The sequence below is a fragment of the Zootermopsis nevadensis genome, unplaced genomic scaffold (assembly GCF_977971745.1).
Source record: "Zootermopsis nevadensis isolate Lab colony 2312 unplaced genomic scaffold, Znev_1.0 Znev_ptg000028l, whole genome shotgun sequence".
In the NCBI taxonomy this organism is placed as follows: Eukaryota; Metazoa; Arthropoda; class Insecta; order Blattodea; family Termopsidae; genus Zootermopsis; species Zootermopsis nevadensis.
The window spans coordinates 6,754,435-6,772,050 of record NW_028259160.1 but is presented as its reverse complement, the minus strand read 5'-3'; the positions used below and the strand labels follow the sequence as shown (position 1 = coordinate 6,772,050).

The window sequence follows — 17,616 nt, the reverse complement described above, 5'->3', positions numbered from 1 at the left end:
AAGAGCATCATCTTTCATGGAAGCTCTGTAATGGAAACTTGAATGCTATGCTCGAACCCAAAGTAGCTTGAATTTGTCGTGTTCCTCTTCGAAACTGTGGCAGGTTGACAGTCGAAGAGCTTAGGGCATTGCCCCGCTTAAAATATTAACTCAGCACAAATATTATCGCAGTTAGGTGTGCTGACAGCATGTACTCCGACATACACGTGAATAAAGTACATGTACTTAACTGACTTAACCTCTGTTTAGAACTGTAGATTAAAATAGACCTATCAACACTCCTGTAACTGGCACCATTTACCCGGCCTCTAAGTATGGATAATTCCTTTGAGTAATTATATACTAATTTGTGCTCATTTCAATTCCGAGATTAATAATTCAGGTGGTTATTTCGCTCAGTAGGTCTATGACAGTGACGTTATTATTTATGTTGATTTAATACCGCCAAGTTTTGGAGTGTATCGCATTTGTCTCATTTATATTAGATGTTGCACGAGAGTAAAAGCAACGGAAGACCCACATTTTTTTTTGCTTTTATCGGTGGTTCTGGCATAATTAAATGTGGGCATTTGAAGGAAGGTTAGTTGCTAATAATCGAAACACGTTTGTAATATTGCGATACATACAGACCTACAATTTTGGTTGGGAAACCACAGGTGAAGACACCGTTTGGGAGATCAAAGTGTGGATGGGAGGTAATATATGAATAGATGTTACGTTTAGAAGTTGTGAGGTGGATTGAATTGGCTCGGAATGGTTACATGTCAGGTTTTTATGGGTCTTGTTATGAAGCTTCGGGTATTATAAAAACTACACCTGGAAATTCCAGCACCGTGGAGTCAGTTCTGTGATGTCAGAGTTTGGGCAACATCGTGTTCGCTGCTGCCAGCTGTGATAGATATCCTTGCCTTATCAGAATTTCCTTGTGTTACCAAGAACTTCATTCCATTTGTTCTGAACATTAACGCGGGATGGAAGACATCTGTGCTTTAATGAATGTAAGTGGCTTTTCGTAAAATGTGCAAAACACAAAATCTTGGTTTAGGCTTGTACTTAAATATGCTTCTGTGCGACGCACGCCGTTCAACGAAAGAAAATGTTATTTTGGACTATCCAGAAGTGTAGTTTAGGTAATTAAAAATGCAAACAAATGTAGTGGCCATTGAGGTGTGCGAAATTGTAAAGAAGGCATTTTGAAGCTAATGAGCAATGTTCCAATGCTATTAGAATGAAACTTGGGAGTTTATGTGAAATCTAAGGCGAGAGCTAAGTATTACGAGCCATGAAGTACTGCAATTGAACTAAGCCTTCTCCACGCTTCGTTTCTGTGAGATTGGCCTTGTGCTTTCCAAAAGATACGATATTGTTTCTTATGAGAGGCAAGTAGGTTACTGAATGTGAAAACACGTACGGTGTCGCTCGGTGTATGGTTTCATTTACGTTCAGCACACAAACAAATACCAATTATGTACTGTTCATTAAACTTTAGTGCTCATAAGGCCAGAAATAATCTAGGTGCACCTGCTAATTATTGCATGAATCACATCCATACCTCTGCAAACGTCTACACACTTTTATAGGGCTCAATATTTCCGTGATGTAAAATATATTCTATATCCAAGAAAATGTAATACATGGGGTTCTCCGGTTTATGACGATTTACCATTAAGTTTGTTACACAGACGGTTATACAGTCCTAACCTAAGCATCCCCCAATAAATAACCACTTTTGTGAAACTATTATTTATCTAAAAAGGGGGAAAGTTTTCGAAGGTTGGTACCACTGGTTGATAAGTGACGATCGATGAAGTGTACGGGTATAGTTTGATGATGTAACAGGTTAATTTTTGTTTTACACTTTATATATAGAAGTGGTAACATTTTATTGTTGGATTCTGTATAATGTAACATTCCTGTTTTACGACGAAACGTACTTGCATTTACGACGCTTATTCCGACATGACTGACACCACCACATTACTGTGTCGATGTGTCACTTTGGTTTCAGACGCGACTTGTAGTTGAAATTTTGCTTTTTCGAAGTAGAGTCGATAGAGATTATTTCGCAATGTGTTACGGTGTTTGGGGATGGTTAATGCTGTAAATAAATGTCTTACTGATATCTTATTAAGTGAAAGATGTATGTTTCTATCCCGTGGCCAGGAAAGTTATCACCGTTTAAGGTATAACATTGCGAAGGTTTTGTTTTACGACGAGCAAATTACATTACCAATATTATTGATAAGTTAAAGTTAAATTTTTAAATTCTGGTGAGATGGCGTAGCTCATTGATAACCGGGGTAATTCGGCCGGGTCGTGAAGTTGACAAAGACCCTGAACTTGTGATGAAGCTGAGACTGCTTGGCACCTAGCTTAAGTCCGCCTGTGTGCGTTCGTCGAGCCACAGGGACCAGTTTTTTGCGTTTACTTTGAATTGTTTAATTACGTAGACAGTCGTATAGGCCTGTAAACAGCGTTGTTTGAATATGGCTGTCTTCTGGATTTTAGCGCCGTATATAGTCTGGTAGACGTTGATGATTGCCCTGATGATGAGTCAGGAAGGACCTCTGAAACGTTGGTAAATTTCTACCAGAATACACGGCGCTACAACCCAGAAGATAGCTATCTTCGGACTCACCGCCGTGAGAACCACGTATCTTACTTCAGCCTTGTCGTTTGATGTCAGAAATGAGACTGAAATGAAACCAGCCAGAATGCGGTGAGTCAGACGCTTGCGAAACCGCACCGTACACAGCGGGAGTAAAATCTTGTATTCAGTGGTGAAACTTGTCTCTAGTCCATGCGGGTAGCATTTCTTCGTGCTAATATTTGATGTTATCTAAAGCAAGACTCTCTCCATGTGACGGTACACTAAAATATAGTTCAGTAACAAATTGTAGATGTTACGTTCGCTGTGTTTGTGTGTACATGGTTTTAAAAAATCCCAATTCATACTCGCAAAACTACATTCATTTCTTACCCAAAAGCCTTTGAAAAACGTTGGTATATATTATTGCTGTCATTATTAGAAAGTGTTCAAAGAAAATCTGCCACTTTTTGTCATTGCCGGTACTTTGTTTTATATTTTACCTAATTATAATTCGATTTTTAAATTTTTTAAATTTTATAACACTTTATTACATACGACATCGCTATGATTTGTTTTTAAGTGTAAAATAAATTGCAAGTAAGAGAATTATCTACTTTTAGCGTGACGAGTGCGCTAAGATATTGTCCTCCGTCTAAGTGCACCTGTGCTGCAAATGACGTATGCAGATTTTTTGACATTCTTGGCAAAAAAAAGTCTCCTTTGAGGACACTTTCTCTGTACGGGAAAGTGATTTCTTTATTTGTTAGACTTTAAGAGTTTGTTTTATTCTGTTTCTTTATAGTGTATTTTATTGATGTATATTTTTATGAGCGCTTTCCTGTTGTTGGTTCTTTGCTGTTGGCAAACACTCTAATAAATGACCTGAATTATTCTGCAGATTTTTGGACATTAGCAAGAACATTATCTTTTTTAGGATACTTTCTTTACACGGGAGTGTATCCAGATTGATTATTTGCTTTACTTAATTTTTTTACGTGTTTTATTTGGGGATGAAACAATTTTTACCCGTTGTTTTTTATGGGTGCGAAACATGGTCTTTGAGGGAGGAACATAGATTGCAGGTGTTTGAGGAGGATATTTGGGCCTAGGAGAGAAGACGATTGGGTATGGAGAAAGCTGCATAATGATGAGCTTAAAAATTTATACTTCTCCCCAAGTGTTGTCAGGGTGATTAAATCGAGAATAATGAGATGAGCGGGGTATGTGGCGCGCATGGATGGGGAAAGACGTCGGCACCGGGTATTGGTCGTTAAGCCTGAAGGGAAGAGACCACTGGGGAGACCTAGATGTAGATGGGAGGATAATCTCAGGCGAGATCTGTGGGAGATAGGAGTTGAAGGAGAATTGATTTTGTTGGGCCAGGACGGGGTCCGGTGGAGGACTTTGGTTAGTTTGGTGATGAACCTTCGGGTTCTGTAAGCCATCTAGTTAGTTGTCTTTGGAAATATGTTACTTAATCGTAAACTTTAGGGGGGGTTAATAAATTATTAAATTGACGGTGTTTCAGAGCTAAGCGCGTGTGTGGGCCTGGGCGAGCTTACAAAGGACTGGGGAATAATGTATAATAAGGCGCTACACATTGCGTACGTTTTACTAGTTACTGGTGCTATTAATGTGATCAGATTTTGGAGATTTGTGGGAGTAATGTCAGACTTTTGAAGGGAAATGAGAAGAGATCGTAAAATTGTTTCCGACAAACCTCAATGGTTGAATGGAAGCGATCATTTTGGGGGCCTTGGCTGATATTAAAACGGATTTAAGAGAAAGCGTGAATTCGATTCAGGCAGTTGAAGGTGATAACGTGAGTTTGTAAGCACTGAGATGGACATTCGGATTTCGCACACTCAGCCCACTGATTGAACAACTATCACTTCGCCAGGGAGGAAATCGTACGACACAGTTTTCAGCAGAAACAGCTGTGTTAAGATGGCGACATATGGGCTGCTTTCCTCCCTTCAGGACTGTTTCTCGTCACGTGTTCACCATAAATCACAGCAACACAGAAACACACCGCGCTTGCGTTCAACATTCTTCATTCCAGAAAAAATGGGTCAAAGGTCAGCACATCTGGCTTGTTAGCAGACACACGTGAATCTTGGCGTGACTTTAAGAACCAGATTGTAAGGCAGGGGTAGACAAACTTATTGCGTGCCAGGAAGGATGATACTTTAAATGCTGTCGGATGGCAGAAAATACAGAACAGTATTCGCATCCAGGTCAACCCATATGCGATTTGGGGTGGACAGAGGGCCTGTTAACGGCCCAGTGTTACAGAGACGAACTGAGTCCATCACAATCATAGGACAAACATATTTGAGTCATGTAGTGGATGTAGTGGCAGTGTGACGGTTTTTAAATTCTGCCGCAGTGGTGATTGTTCCCGTCTGGCGAATCGTGCGCCGTTGGACCACCAAAACTGGTGATGGAAAAAGAAGTTTTATTGCATTACACATCTGCATAAAACAATAATATTTAAATACCTTCGCAATGTGATGTGGTGGATGGGGGATTTAAAAATGTTGAATTTTCGCGCGAATGGATTCCAAACGAGTATTCGGCAGTGCCTACCAGTCATCATTCCGCCAGACGTCTTATGTAGTCCCTGAGTTGTGCGACAGGCGTGTCCAGTTGACTAGACACGACACTGATGCGAGCTAACCTCGAATCATTGATTTTCGGTGTCACTCAGTCGTGATATTGGGAGTCTTGAGGTAGTTACCTGGGCGGTGTGAACGCCCTCTTAACAAGTGGAGCGATAAGGAAAGTGTAAACGGGCATGCTTCGGTTGTGACGTCGTCTCTGTATTTGCAGATGGTCATCTTTCTGGGCGAAGTTGCACAGAGTGCTTCGGTTTACACATCCCGGAAAACACCAAATAGGTTTCTAAACACATCAAAGCTTATGTTTGTTTTGATTTTCTGATGTCTGTCGTTCTTAACCTTGGACCATCGTGTTCGGACCAGAACTGGCAGCTAGAAAGCAGCGTCACCTCTAATTAGCAGCCGAACTGTTGCTCACATCGATAGTTGCTGACGTCATTAACAAAGCATGCGAACTAATATCAGGTGATTGTCTTACATCGAATAGGGCGAAAGATAAACCCTGTTCTAGACAGTCACTAAGACTGCTCGGATGGAGAGTCGGTGTATCCTTGGCCTGGAAATCACAGCATAGAACGACGCTTATTCAAATAGTACGTGCCCCGAGTGGGATTCGAAACCGTAATCTCAAGATTCCCATCGGTCCAAAATCGTTCGTGCTCTGAACGACCGGTTCTCGCTACGAAAATTGTTGGTGTGAATATTTTCCGGTTATCGAGGCCCCGTTCCACAGAACCTTCCTAAATGTGGGTCAGCAACACTCACCAGATCAGACAAGTTTTAGCATCAGACTTGCATACTGTACGGCATCTACCTAGATTCTCTCTCTGTTCGCCCACGACAAACAACTTTACATGTTTCAGTCTGTGAGGTTTGGGACGAGGAAGGCAGTTTAGTCTGCATTGTGAATCATGCCTCCGTGGGTTGACGGAACTTGGTGTGGGCATTGTGAAAACTGTGTTTCTAGTGAAGTTACACCCACGCTTACTCAAAAAAGAAATGCATGTTCAGAATTCTAAATGATTCAACGTTAAAAAAACTGGATGTTTAAATGCAATGAATTAGCATAAGATTGTATAACCATATACATATAAACGCCGAGAACACATTTTAAAACCATTTACTCTTATGTCTGGTACATGTGACCACAAATCTTTCTTTCGCAGTTGGGAACGAGACAATGATGGCGCCCAGCGTGTACCAACCGCAGCAGCAGGAGGAGCTAATGGCTCCCAACGGAGAACAACTACAGTCGCCACTAACGCCACCTAGCTTCGTGCTGACATCTAGTAGCAGAGAAGCGGAATCTCCGGGCAGTCCTCATAGTCTTATTATGGCTGATGATGTGGATTCAGCTCTTGGAGGCAGTGCCTCGCCGGACATAAATGGGAAAAGGTAATGAAGATGTCACCTTTATTTTATTTCAGTACAGTAGAGCAATTTTTCTGCTTGCCAAACGGCGTGCTTGGCAAGCTTGTGCATTTTAGTAACTTGCGTGCATAAAAATATCGTTTTGCAGTATTTCCTTGTCACTTGTAGAGGCAGATCTGTACTGTTCATCTCAGCTGCTTTCTTTTTCCGTGGCGGATCGGCCTATTGTAAAGCCCGTAGTTGTACGGGACAAGGCGGCCAAATATTCGTTCCCCGAGAGGGGAAACGATCCCAGATCTGAGACGTTTCTTAGGCCTACCTTAACCAGCAGCCCACCGGAATCGTTTCAATATACTTAATTGATCCATCAAAATCAATACAAAGTACCGATGTGTAAGGCAACGGAACCAGACAGACTATGCCTAGTTACATCTGACCTTCCTCTTTTCAAAATTGTACAATGCCTGCCGAACAAAGGCTGTACATATTTAATTGATTATGCAGTTATATGTAATTAACATTTACGTCTAGCAAATGGAGGGCTTTTGTTTCGCTTTTACCAGTGTACGGTAGTCATGACGACCAACTCTTATGACTGTGACTGAAACACGGAGACAGGCCTGCGTATCAAATATTACGATGCTCATTACATGCTCGGCGTCAGTACGTTTTGTATTCATCCGTGCGTTTGCACGGACGCTGGTTGGTGCTGATACATCATGCATCTCCAACACAAGTGAATTAAATGTACGTAACAGGACATTGCCTTGTGAGTAAACTGGAACATTGACTTCCAGGATAATTAAATAACAGTTCCCTTCAGCCAATCGGAATAGTCTAGTCTGGATGATTATGTGGTGCTGTTTGCCGTTCCATTCGGGGCAGGAGCGAGTTTATACGCTTCGTTGCCTTGACCATGTCTGTTTTCTATCCCACCCTTCTACCTGGTAAATCCCGCAAGCTGCCTTTATCATCAGGGCGATTAGTTGATAGATGCAGAAAGAACCTCTGAAACGTCAGTAAGCTTATACCAGACTCTACGGCGCAACGTCCCAGAAGGCAGTCGTCGTTGTGCCTATTAGTAATTTACAATAAGATTCAGTTGCAAGACAGTTGTCTTCGTCTGCGGGATGGACCGTCATTTACCCACCGTTTGGTTTGTTTCCAGCTTTACTTATGTAAAATTGCAAAGAACGCATCTGGGAAACATGTAACATCGTACTTCTTAGTATTGACGATGTTGGTCGGTCTTAGGGTTGTAAATGGGAGCAGTATCTTTCTCCTACACGTCAACACGGCGATACAGGCCAGAAGACCAGTAGGTCTTCACGGCCGTGAGAATCTCATGTAGCCGGGACGGGGAAGAAAATTAAATCAGAATTTAATGGGGAAACATTGTGGAAAACAAAGAAGGGTATGGGAGGGTAACGATGAGACTTGGGGAAGCACATTGTAAGGTGAACCGAACTGACTCAGGATCGTTTCCAGTGGTGGACGTACTACAAAACTAAGCAGACCTTTCTACCCTTGTTATCATCGTATATGATAAAAATATCGTGTACTCTCTTTTTGAAAACAAATGCTCAGTTTCTTTGTATTATAGCAGCTGTCACTAAATTTCATGCTTCAAGACCACATCAAAATCGTACGACGTTGCAATACGAACAGCGGAGACCACGCGATAGGACGCGGCTCATAACTCGCATCGTAGCAAAGCAACGATGTTCTGGTGACTTAGGGTAAGCGGCAAGGGGGCGAAATTCTTCCATGGCCTTGAAGCACGCAGTTTGGTGACGGCTACAACAGTAACTGTAGTCCCAAGAGTATTCAGTGTGTCAAGTGCCAGCTGTTGGGTGTTGTAGTAGTTTGTATTTATGTTGTTTTGCATGGCGGTGCATGAAGCAGTCAGTGCTCCAGCATGTCCGACGGCGAGAATTACGAGTGTTATGGCGAGGGAGTGGAACTGGACATGGAAAATACGACGCCCAGCATCGGGTAAGTCGTGTTGTGTTTTGTGCAAAAACACCCTGGGTGAACGTTGGTTTGTGACTATAGAGTCTGACGGTTTTCTAATTGCGCATGGACCACTGACCTCAGATTTTGAGTAGAATGTTTGTAATTTGAAACAAAGTGGGGGAGAACAGGATGCTGTACAAGACTGCACATTGAGATTTTCATAATTTGTATTCTTCACTAGATGTTAGGGTGATCAAGTGAAGGAGGATGGGATGGGCGGTGAATGTAGCACTGAAGGCAGAAATGAACGTACACATATCATTATGATTATAAAATCTGGCGACTTGGAAGATCTAGGCGTAGATGAGAGGATAATATTAAAATAGATCGTAAAAAATATGGTGTGAGGATGTGGGCTGGATTCATAAGGCTCAGGATAGGGTCCAGTGACAGTCTGTTGTGAACATGGTGATGAATATTTTTGAGTTCCCTGAAAGTCGAAGATTTCTCTATTGTTTGATGCAATATCACCTTATCAAGAAGGACGGAATTTGCTTCATACAGTTGGTTACTTATAATTTCAATTCCTATTCGAGTTAACAGTAAAACTAGAATACTGCAGCAGTTTCTGGGCATGTCATATTGATGAGTCGCCCTGATGATGGAGGCAGTAAGCGTCTCTTAAACTTTGGCCATTTTCTACCAGGCTACACGGCGCAACATCAAAGAAGACGGTCGTCACCACGTCTTAAGTCTAAAGCCCTTGTTGGGAATTTGTGGCGGACAGATAGGCACTGGGACGGGGTTTTCTCCTATTCCTTTCAATTTTCCTCAGTCAGTGTCATTGCACCGCTGTTCCATATTCACCCATGTTACCTGTGGGTTGGCTCATTTCTGTAGAGCCATAGTCGCACCCCATCACAGAAATGAAAAGGGACCTCGGTTACACAGCGTCTTGACCTTGCAGGGACGGTGCCGGCAGTGGGTGCCGCAGTCCGACGTCGAACCTCGGCCTGACACGTAACACTTGGCTTCGAACCAGCCTGAGGAGGACCAGGTAATGCGATGTTTACAGCCACAGTCGCTGTTGGCTCTTTTGCGGTGTGGATGTTTATTTTAGTATCATACGGAAATAAACTGGCAGAAGTGTTAGAATGATGATACGAGTGCAAGAACGTGTCACCGCAAAATCATTAAAGTAACTGCTGCTAGTAATTCATTTAAAAAATAAATGGGCCCAGACTTAAGTACTTGGAAACTATTGTACAATTCAGACATAAATGTTACGAGGACTGAATTATGAAAACAATAGATTCTGAAATTAAACAATATTAATACGCCATTTGTTTCCAATATCGTCGAAATTCAGTCTGTTACATGCTTCTTGAGAACATTTTTACCGAAGGCTGTTGAATCAGACAGTTCCTGATATTACATAACTAATATATTCATGGAGTCTGGCGATTTGTACAGATTGATTAGTACTGTTTGGGTGGCGATATTAAAGAAACTGATGGACTAGATTTGTAGCTCGTATGGCAGCGGTAATAACTGCTTGCAGGATTTTGGCGAGGAAACGTCTTAGAAGGCCGTCACTTCGAAAAGATATTGAGATGGGAGGTCGGCCGTAATATGAATAATACTGGTAAACTTTCGGAGGTTGGGAGGTAGATGCTGTTGGATCAGGGCCTGGGTATTACCTGTGTTGAATATACTTTTCCAGACTCACTGGTCGTTTATTTCTGTAAAGTCTTCGTAATTTTCATGAACTCGCAGTGAAAATGTGTAAAGTTAATAATTTAAGTGATAAAATGGTAGGTAGGTGAAGTTGCCCCTGTGTCTAAGCACCGCTTCCTGGAGGCGTACAGAGGGTGAGGAGATCACCTCGGCAATAGATGCAAACGATTGGTCAGTTTCACCGTTCCGCCGCTTTATCCCTGATATCAGTTGTATTTGGGTTTGTTAGGTACCAGAGCCGATCTGGGAGTGTTGGCAAAGGGAAGAATCCTATCCTTGTCGGGACGACCTTACACAATGAACCGTCTTGCCTCATAACACCAGATTAACTCTTTAGAGCACTGTGGTAACATATATATATGTAGAATACCAGCGACTTCAACATTAAATAATTCAGCATCTTGCCGACAGAGCGTATTTATGGGTTTTGTACGATTCTCAGAATAAAGAGCTATTATTTCCTTAGACAGCATTAACCAATTGATATTTGTAGTGGAGACGCGTTAGGTTTTCTTTCTGGTACGAACTACGTTTTTAATATCATTTAGTTGAGGGTTTCGTTGTTCAGAAGTTTAAGGTATAACGTATAATTCAAAATTATTAATTATTAATTTGATCGCATAGTTTACCTCAAATGCGATAGCAAGAACCCGAATATTTCAGTAAAGCAATTGGCTATGGGCAAGAGTTTTCTATCTGCCACCGCATCGGGACTAGCTCTAGGGCCTATACAGTGGGCATTAAGAGCTTTCTTCGACGCTAATGGAGCTGGAGCGTGAAGCTGACCATCAGTTCCATCTGGTGTCAAGAATTAGTGCCTGGAACTGTACCTCCTGGCGTGTTCACTTTCAGGAATTGCTTTACGTGTAAGTGAAGCAAAAATCGTGCGTGAGTACGGACAACTTTTGCTCGGACCTGCTTGTCTGTGTTCATGTGCTAATGCCCTCTGTACAAAATAGAATAATAATGTGGTAATGTTGTGGAGAATGCTTATGGACGTAGAGTCTGTGCATGATTAGTTGCGGAGTTGAATAAATAATGTGGGCAGTGTAAAAATATGTGTATGAGCATACAGTGAGCTTGTTGCCTAGTAGACTTCGTTAAGTCGTTGGTATATATAAATAACATTTCTGGATTCGTGATTGGATGAGTCCAAGTTTGTTCAGAGCTGCGGAGTGCTTTGCTATTCATTGTCACTGAACCTGATATTCTTGTCTGTTTGCATGTTGACGTGCCAAGTGAATCTTTTTCTGAGAATGTGAAACAGAAAAAATATTTTTTCTTATAAAACACGTACTTATATCATATTAATGTTTTAATTATAGATTTCTACTTAGTTCAAATTATTTTAAGGTATATGATCTGAATAATTCTTGATGATTTCTATCTTCTGGGTTGTTGCGCTGTGTAGTCTGGTCGATGTTTACCAACGTTTCGGAGGTCATACTGCCTCCGTCACCAGGGCGATTCAGCGCAACAACCCAGAAGACAGAAATCTTCATACTCACCGCTGTGAAAACCTCAAATCATACATGAATAATTCTTGTGTTTAAAGTTAGTTATGGCTTGTCCTTCTTTATTTTATCGTCCGTGTTGTTTGCATATGTAGTATTTGTATGTAGACGTGTTTTGTGGGCAAACAATGTTTGTTGTATGGTATAAGATCTCAGAGATAAATTACTTGTTTAATGCGGTTTAGTGTCGCGTATTTGAGTTAATTTCACTATAGAAAGGGATATATAGATGAATTTTCAGTTAAATGGGCTCTTAAAGATCTGAAAGAGGGATGTTTGTTTTATACTAAAGTGTAAATGTGAAAGGAGAAGAAAAAAATAATGTTTTTACGATGTGGACTAGACGTTTAAAATCATATTAACACGGAAGTTATTTTCTGAATCATGCTTAGAAAATAACTGCAGAGAAGCAGCCCTGATTATTTCTTATAGTAGGAACACATTAGGATATGATCTCAAAAATGTTGATTATATTATTTTAACAAATATTGTAATATATCTTACATGGATGCAATTGTAAGCAAATTCATTCCTTTAAATCTGTGCCGTCTGAGAGAGCGTTTGCGTTGATAATTCTTGTAAACACGCTGACGCGAACGTCGAACGCTTTTAGTAATTTTTAGTCTTTACATTCGAATTGCTTGCACAGAAACTCCAACTGTTGTTTGACCAACGAAGAGCCGCCACTGACGTGACGTACACAGGGCATTATTGCTTATTGTTTCTGTTTCAGCCCTCAACATCAGGAGGTGTCGTCGCATCGGCGGTGGGGATCGTTCAGACAGTAAGCAGAATCTTTATTTTATACTGCAGGGGATTTCGCTTGACGTGTATTTTCTGTCACTCAAGAGAAAACCTTTGACCTTGGCAGTCAAGAAGAATGTTATGGGGGGGGGGGGCATATGGATCTTGTAAAAAATATAAGGGTTTAACTATTCACATTGCAGGACTTTTGTTTTTGTCTCGGTCCCATATGATGCGCAGTGGAACGTGTCTGAATAAGAATCCGAAAAATCTGTATGCTTACTTGAGTGTGCCGGCCTGCAAAAAGAAGCTTTAAAAACGGTTCACTGCACCGTTATAAATGATTTAAAATTTACAATTGAATTATGAAAAACTTGAATTTTAAGAGAAGATAAACGAAACATTATACTTACCGCCATCGTTTGGCGTAGCTTTAATTGGATACTATTTACGATTCTGTATGTTTTACGCATTACTTTCAAGTTGTCAGTAATGACGATAGATGTCACAATGTTCTATTTTGCAAATGGTCCTACCATTAGGAAGATTTTCGGTGCAAATGTAAACGAAAATGAGTTGGAAGTGGTTCTTCTTGTAGCGATAACTCTCCAGGCTTGTATTCGTGAAGTATCCGGTGTGAATCTCGGCCCAGTTGATGATTTTCAGTGTTTCCTGTCTCCAGCCAAATGCCGGCATAGTGTATTGAAATAGGCCACAACGTACTGACTACTCATCTAACCATAAAAGCTCGCCCTTCATAATTACCGTATTTCCTCGTTTACAAGACGCACTCTAGGGGGTGCGTCTTACATTTAATGGCGTGTAGGAATCGATATAGCGTCTTTTTTCCCCTGAAGACGTATTACTAAACCAATCGATGGGATTTTAAAATGCAGGAAATACGCCATTATATCCACAGTTCGATGCTGCACAACTTCTGAGTTGAATAAATGTCGTTTAAATAGTCTGCAGTAGAGTGCTGGAAAGGAGTTCATTGCCTGTTGCGAAACTTGAGGATTGCAATGCCTGAAGATCGTGCCAGATGTTGGGTTTTAATACCTAACTTTTGGAGTTACTTAGTACGTGTTTAGTGATTTTACAGGTTTTATGCAGAGCATTGCGGATGCCATCAAACTAAGACGATCTTGGTTTTCGTAGATCAGTCCACCAGCAGGATATTTCCAGAATGTCCGTGAATTATTTGAAACTGTCATGGCGAACCTCCTTACAGAAGTTTCAAACAGCGGAGACGTATCGATGTTAGTCGTAAGCTGACAGTTTTAATGCTTGAATGTACCGGAAGCCATTGTATTTACACGAATGTTGTCTCGCTCGGTTGCTAGGTTACGCTGCCATCACAGACGTCTACTATTAGGTCGTCACAGTAGAGTTGTTATTCCCACGACCGGAAATCGTCAGAAAATCTTATCTTTTCCAGGTGCAGGTTACACAAAATTGAATTGTGAACGTAGGCAGCATGGAAGTTAATGTTAAAATCTCACATCATGTTGTATTTATTATTGAGAGGACCATTTTTGTATTTTTTTAGGATTTGCAACCAAACAGTTTTAATCTTTGATTTAAGTTATGAAACACACACCTTTGACAAGATATTAGCATGCTTATAACCATATTTATATACACCACGTGAACAACCTGCTTCAGATCACATATAATTAGAGCCTGAAGGTTACTTTACATCATCACAGGGTCGGAGATTGTGTGACGTCACTCCTCCGGATCCACGTTCTGTGAGTGTGGGAAATCTGTTACGATGCTCAGTGCATTGTAAAATGCACACTCGTGCAAATCGTTCGAATAGTACCTGCGTCAAGTTGGCATTATCTGCAGTTTCTCGAATTTCACTAGTCTGTGTTCATTGTTTAATGCGCACCCATGCGCTTGCCAAAGAGCTTATTTTCTCTTCTGAGATACGAGTGAGTGGACAGTGAGCGTGTGGATGACTCGTAGTCGTATCAAATACATCAGTTACTGCACAACAGCTACTACTTCTCGTGAAGCTGTAGAATGATCGTCGAACTTGTATTTTAGTTTAATAACGCTTTCCCAGCTGCACAGCTAGTGGAGTGTTACGGGGTGATTATGAATTAACGTCGCTGCCGCTTCGTGTTCAAGAACTGCTGGTGCCAGGTTTGAAATCCGGACCGGAGACGGACTGCTATGTTTCTGTTGTTTCTTTTAATTACCTCATACTTGTTGACATATGCCACAACAGCTTCGTTCCGTATTCTCCCCAGTTTATGATTTACGAAGTTGCCGCACCGCCGGACTATGCAGTTGAAAATTCTCGTTAAATAAATCAAGAATCATTCAATCAGTGGGAAGATTTTTTGCCCTCCTGAATCGTAAATTGAGAAAGGCGTGGTAAGAATTATTTTCAAGCTAATTTTAAATATCTGCTGTCGTATAATTTTACTTCGGCCTTGGATTATTTCTTTCTGTAGTTGTCTGATAATGTATCACGTGAAAGAGTAATGGCCGCATTATCCTCTCCATCTGCATGCTTTGTTTACCGAATCACGTAACATTTTGATTCAATTTGCTATAAGAAGTCTCCGTCAAAGTTTAGTCGGGTGAGTTTCATTTCGGTCAGCATCGGTCGACTACATGAAACTCGAATTTTATCGATTTCATAAAACGTGGATCGTAAAAAACACTGATCTGTGATATAAAATATATATTTTATTATGATAAACTGTTAACAATATATTTTTCTGCTGCAAATGAATGTAAATACCATGGATGAATAGGGCGAATTTTGACATCTGCCCTGTTCCTGTGATTTTCGATGAACTGAGGCTCGCTGTGGTGCCAGCTGCTCAACCGGACTTAGTCTCACCTCGCTGTGACGATTTCCCATGCTCAGTTTACACTTCAGCTCATACCTGCAGAATTTGTACTTTCTTTTATCTACAAGATTTCTCTCACACTAGCAAACGAAACTTTAGCTTCAGTGTTGTTATTTCGGCACGTGTGTTTCGAAAAACGTAACCGCCTGCAGATACTCCACAGTAAAATTTATGCAGATGGTTAGTGCTACTAGTGCCTATTAGTGGTAGTATGTTATTGATATAGACTATACCTCAGACAAGGGGCAAACTACTGTTCCTATAATGGCCATTTTGCATATCAAACTTTTACAGATTTCGGCCGTCTGCCTACAAGTTCCGGCTTCATTTGTCTAACTAGTGGTCTACCACTGTTTCTTGTCCAGTCTGTCTGTACTTGTTTCCGTATTTGAGAACTTTGAAATTCCATTTATTTATGTATTCCAAAATCATGGTTCAAGTTCTTAGCTCACACAAAATAACTTGAAGATGGCTATCTTCTGGGTTATTGCGCCTTGTAGTCTGGTAAACTTCTACCAGACTACGCGGTGCAGTAACCCAGAAGACAGCCATCTTCAGACTCACCGCCGTTAAAACCTCAAATCCTACATAATAACTTAGTTTTTTCTGCATGTATATTTTTGTTCTAGAGAATGGAGCGTAGAAATATGTTTTGATTTGTGTTTGAGACCTCCCATAAGTTGCATTATACCTTCTTCATGAAAAATACATTTCTTTAACTTCACTGCTAAAGAGGTTTTGTATGTGAGAACAAGTACGAAGCGTTTCTTTGTTTCCACTGAGATAAGCAGAGTTCTTGTTGCCTAGGCAACGCCCTGCCTCCAGGAGCGCGCCATGTGTGGTGAATTGGGGTTGAACTAATTGCCCCTCGTCACTCTTCGAGTATGCGACTGTTCGGTTCATTTTCCAGTAAAGTGGAAGAAGAAAATGTCGGTAGGATTAGTGTCGGCGTTCAGAAGGAACTGTGTGTCTGGTGGAAGCCGAGTGCCGTTACAGTTAATGGAGTCTGTGATTCGTTTCGCTTCCGGCGACAACGCTCTCTGTTGCCAGTGGTTGATTGTTGGCAGCATTCACAGGTCTCCAAAACCTTCGATTTACGGGGATGAGTTTTAATAATTCATCAATGAATGAAAATTGTCCCCTCGCTGCCAAGTTCTGAGAGGCTCTGGAGCGCTGGGTATTTGGGATAAGAACGTAACAAGTATTAATTATGTAAAGCACGAAATTAATTCGTATGACATTTAAAACTCAGTTCCTACTTATAAAAACATTCATTTCCTACAAAAAGATCAGTTAGTTAATGATATCCAGGAAAATAAAGTTTAATTTTAAAACTCGTGAACACACTGTGGACGAAAGAGTTACTAAAGGTTAAAGCAGGTGGTACATGTAATTACCACTTTACTTTAAAGGGTTGAAGCGCGAACCCGCCATACGCGGAAGTAAATGTGTTTCCAGTAGTGCCGTTGTCCGGTCAGTTCGGTGGTGCTTTACGTTTGTGAATGCGTTTCCCATGACAAGCCGTTTGCCTTGTCCTGTTTTTGTGAAGACCGTTTACAAGTGTCCTATCATGTAGGACACGCTCCATAAATCAGGCTGTCGAGATTATAAAAACGTCCATGAAAGTAATTTTAGTTTTGTACACCCCTTATGTTTAGATGACCCTATTGACACCGAAACCGGTTTGGTTGCTTGCCATGTGTTTAATGTCTGTCGTATTACGTCAGCCGTAAGCCATTAGTAACAAGATACGATGTACTGAAGACATAGTTTCTTTGTGAGATTTGTAGTTATTTATTTTTTACAGTAAAACATTGTTAAAAATTGCGAAGAAAACTTTATTCTTACGCGAAGTAAAGTGAAACGTAGGCTCTACTTATGTTTTTAGCCTGTACGCTGCGGATATCTGGCTTTGGATCGAGTCCAGTGGCGGGTTTTTGTGTGAGCACTGTCGAGCCTTGGGTTTGATAATTAAGTCGTTCAATTACCCAGCTGATTACCTAGTGGGTTGGAAGATGGCTGTCTTCTGAGTTATAGCGCCGTGTAGCCTGGTAGATTACCAACGTTTCAGAGGTGATGAATAATCGCCCTGATGACGGAGACAGCAAGGACATCTGAAACGTCGGCTAACTTCTATCAGAGAACACGGCGGTACGACCCAGAAGACAGCCATCTTCGGACTCAACGCCATGAGAACCTCAAATCCTACCTAG

General features: G+C 41.1%; 1 protein-coding gene across 8 annotated transcripts in view; it reads left to right on the top strand.

The window, feature by feature from the left end:
- The window catches only part of LOC110840673 (rab11 family-interacting protein nuf), a 74,728-nt gene that overhangs the window by 30,364 nt on the left and 26,748 nt on the right, over window positions 1–17,616 (top strand). For 5 of the 8 annotated variants that reach the window (XM_087356926.1, XM_087356923.1, XM_087356924.1 and 2 more), the window contains 4 exons: window positions 6,378–6,606; window positions 8,485–8,577; window positions 9,506–9,595; window positions 12,523–12,573. In XM_087356926.1, coding sequence (XP_087213052.1) covers window positions 6,378–6,606; window positions 8,485–8,577; window positions 9,506–9,595; window positions 12,523–12,573 — 463 coding nt within the window. The remainder of the gene's footprint in view (window positions 1–6,377; window positions 6,607–8,484; window positions 8,578–9,505; window positions 9,596–12,522; window positions 12,574–17,616) is intronic. The other 3 variants (XM_087356925.1, XM_087356927.1, XM_087356928.1) reach the window with 3 other exon arrangements.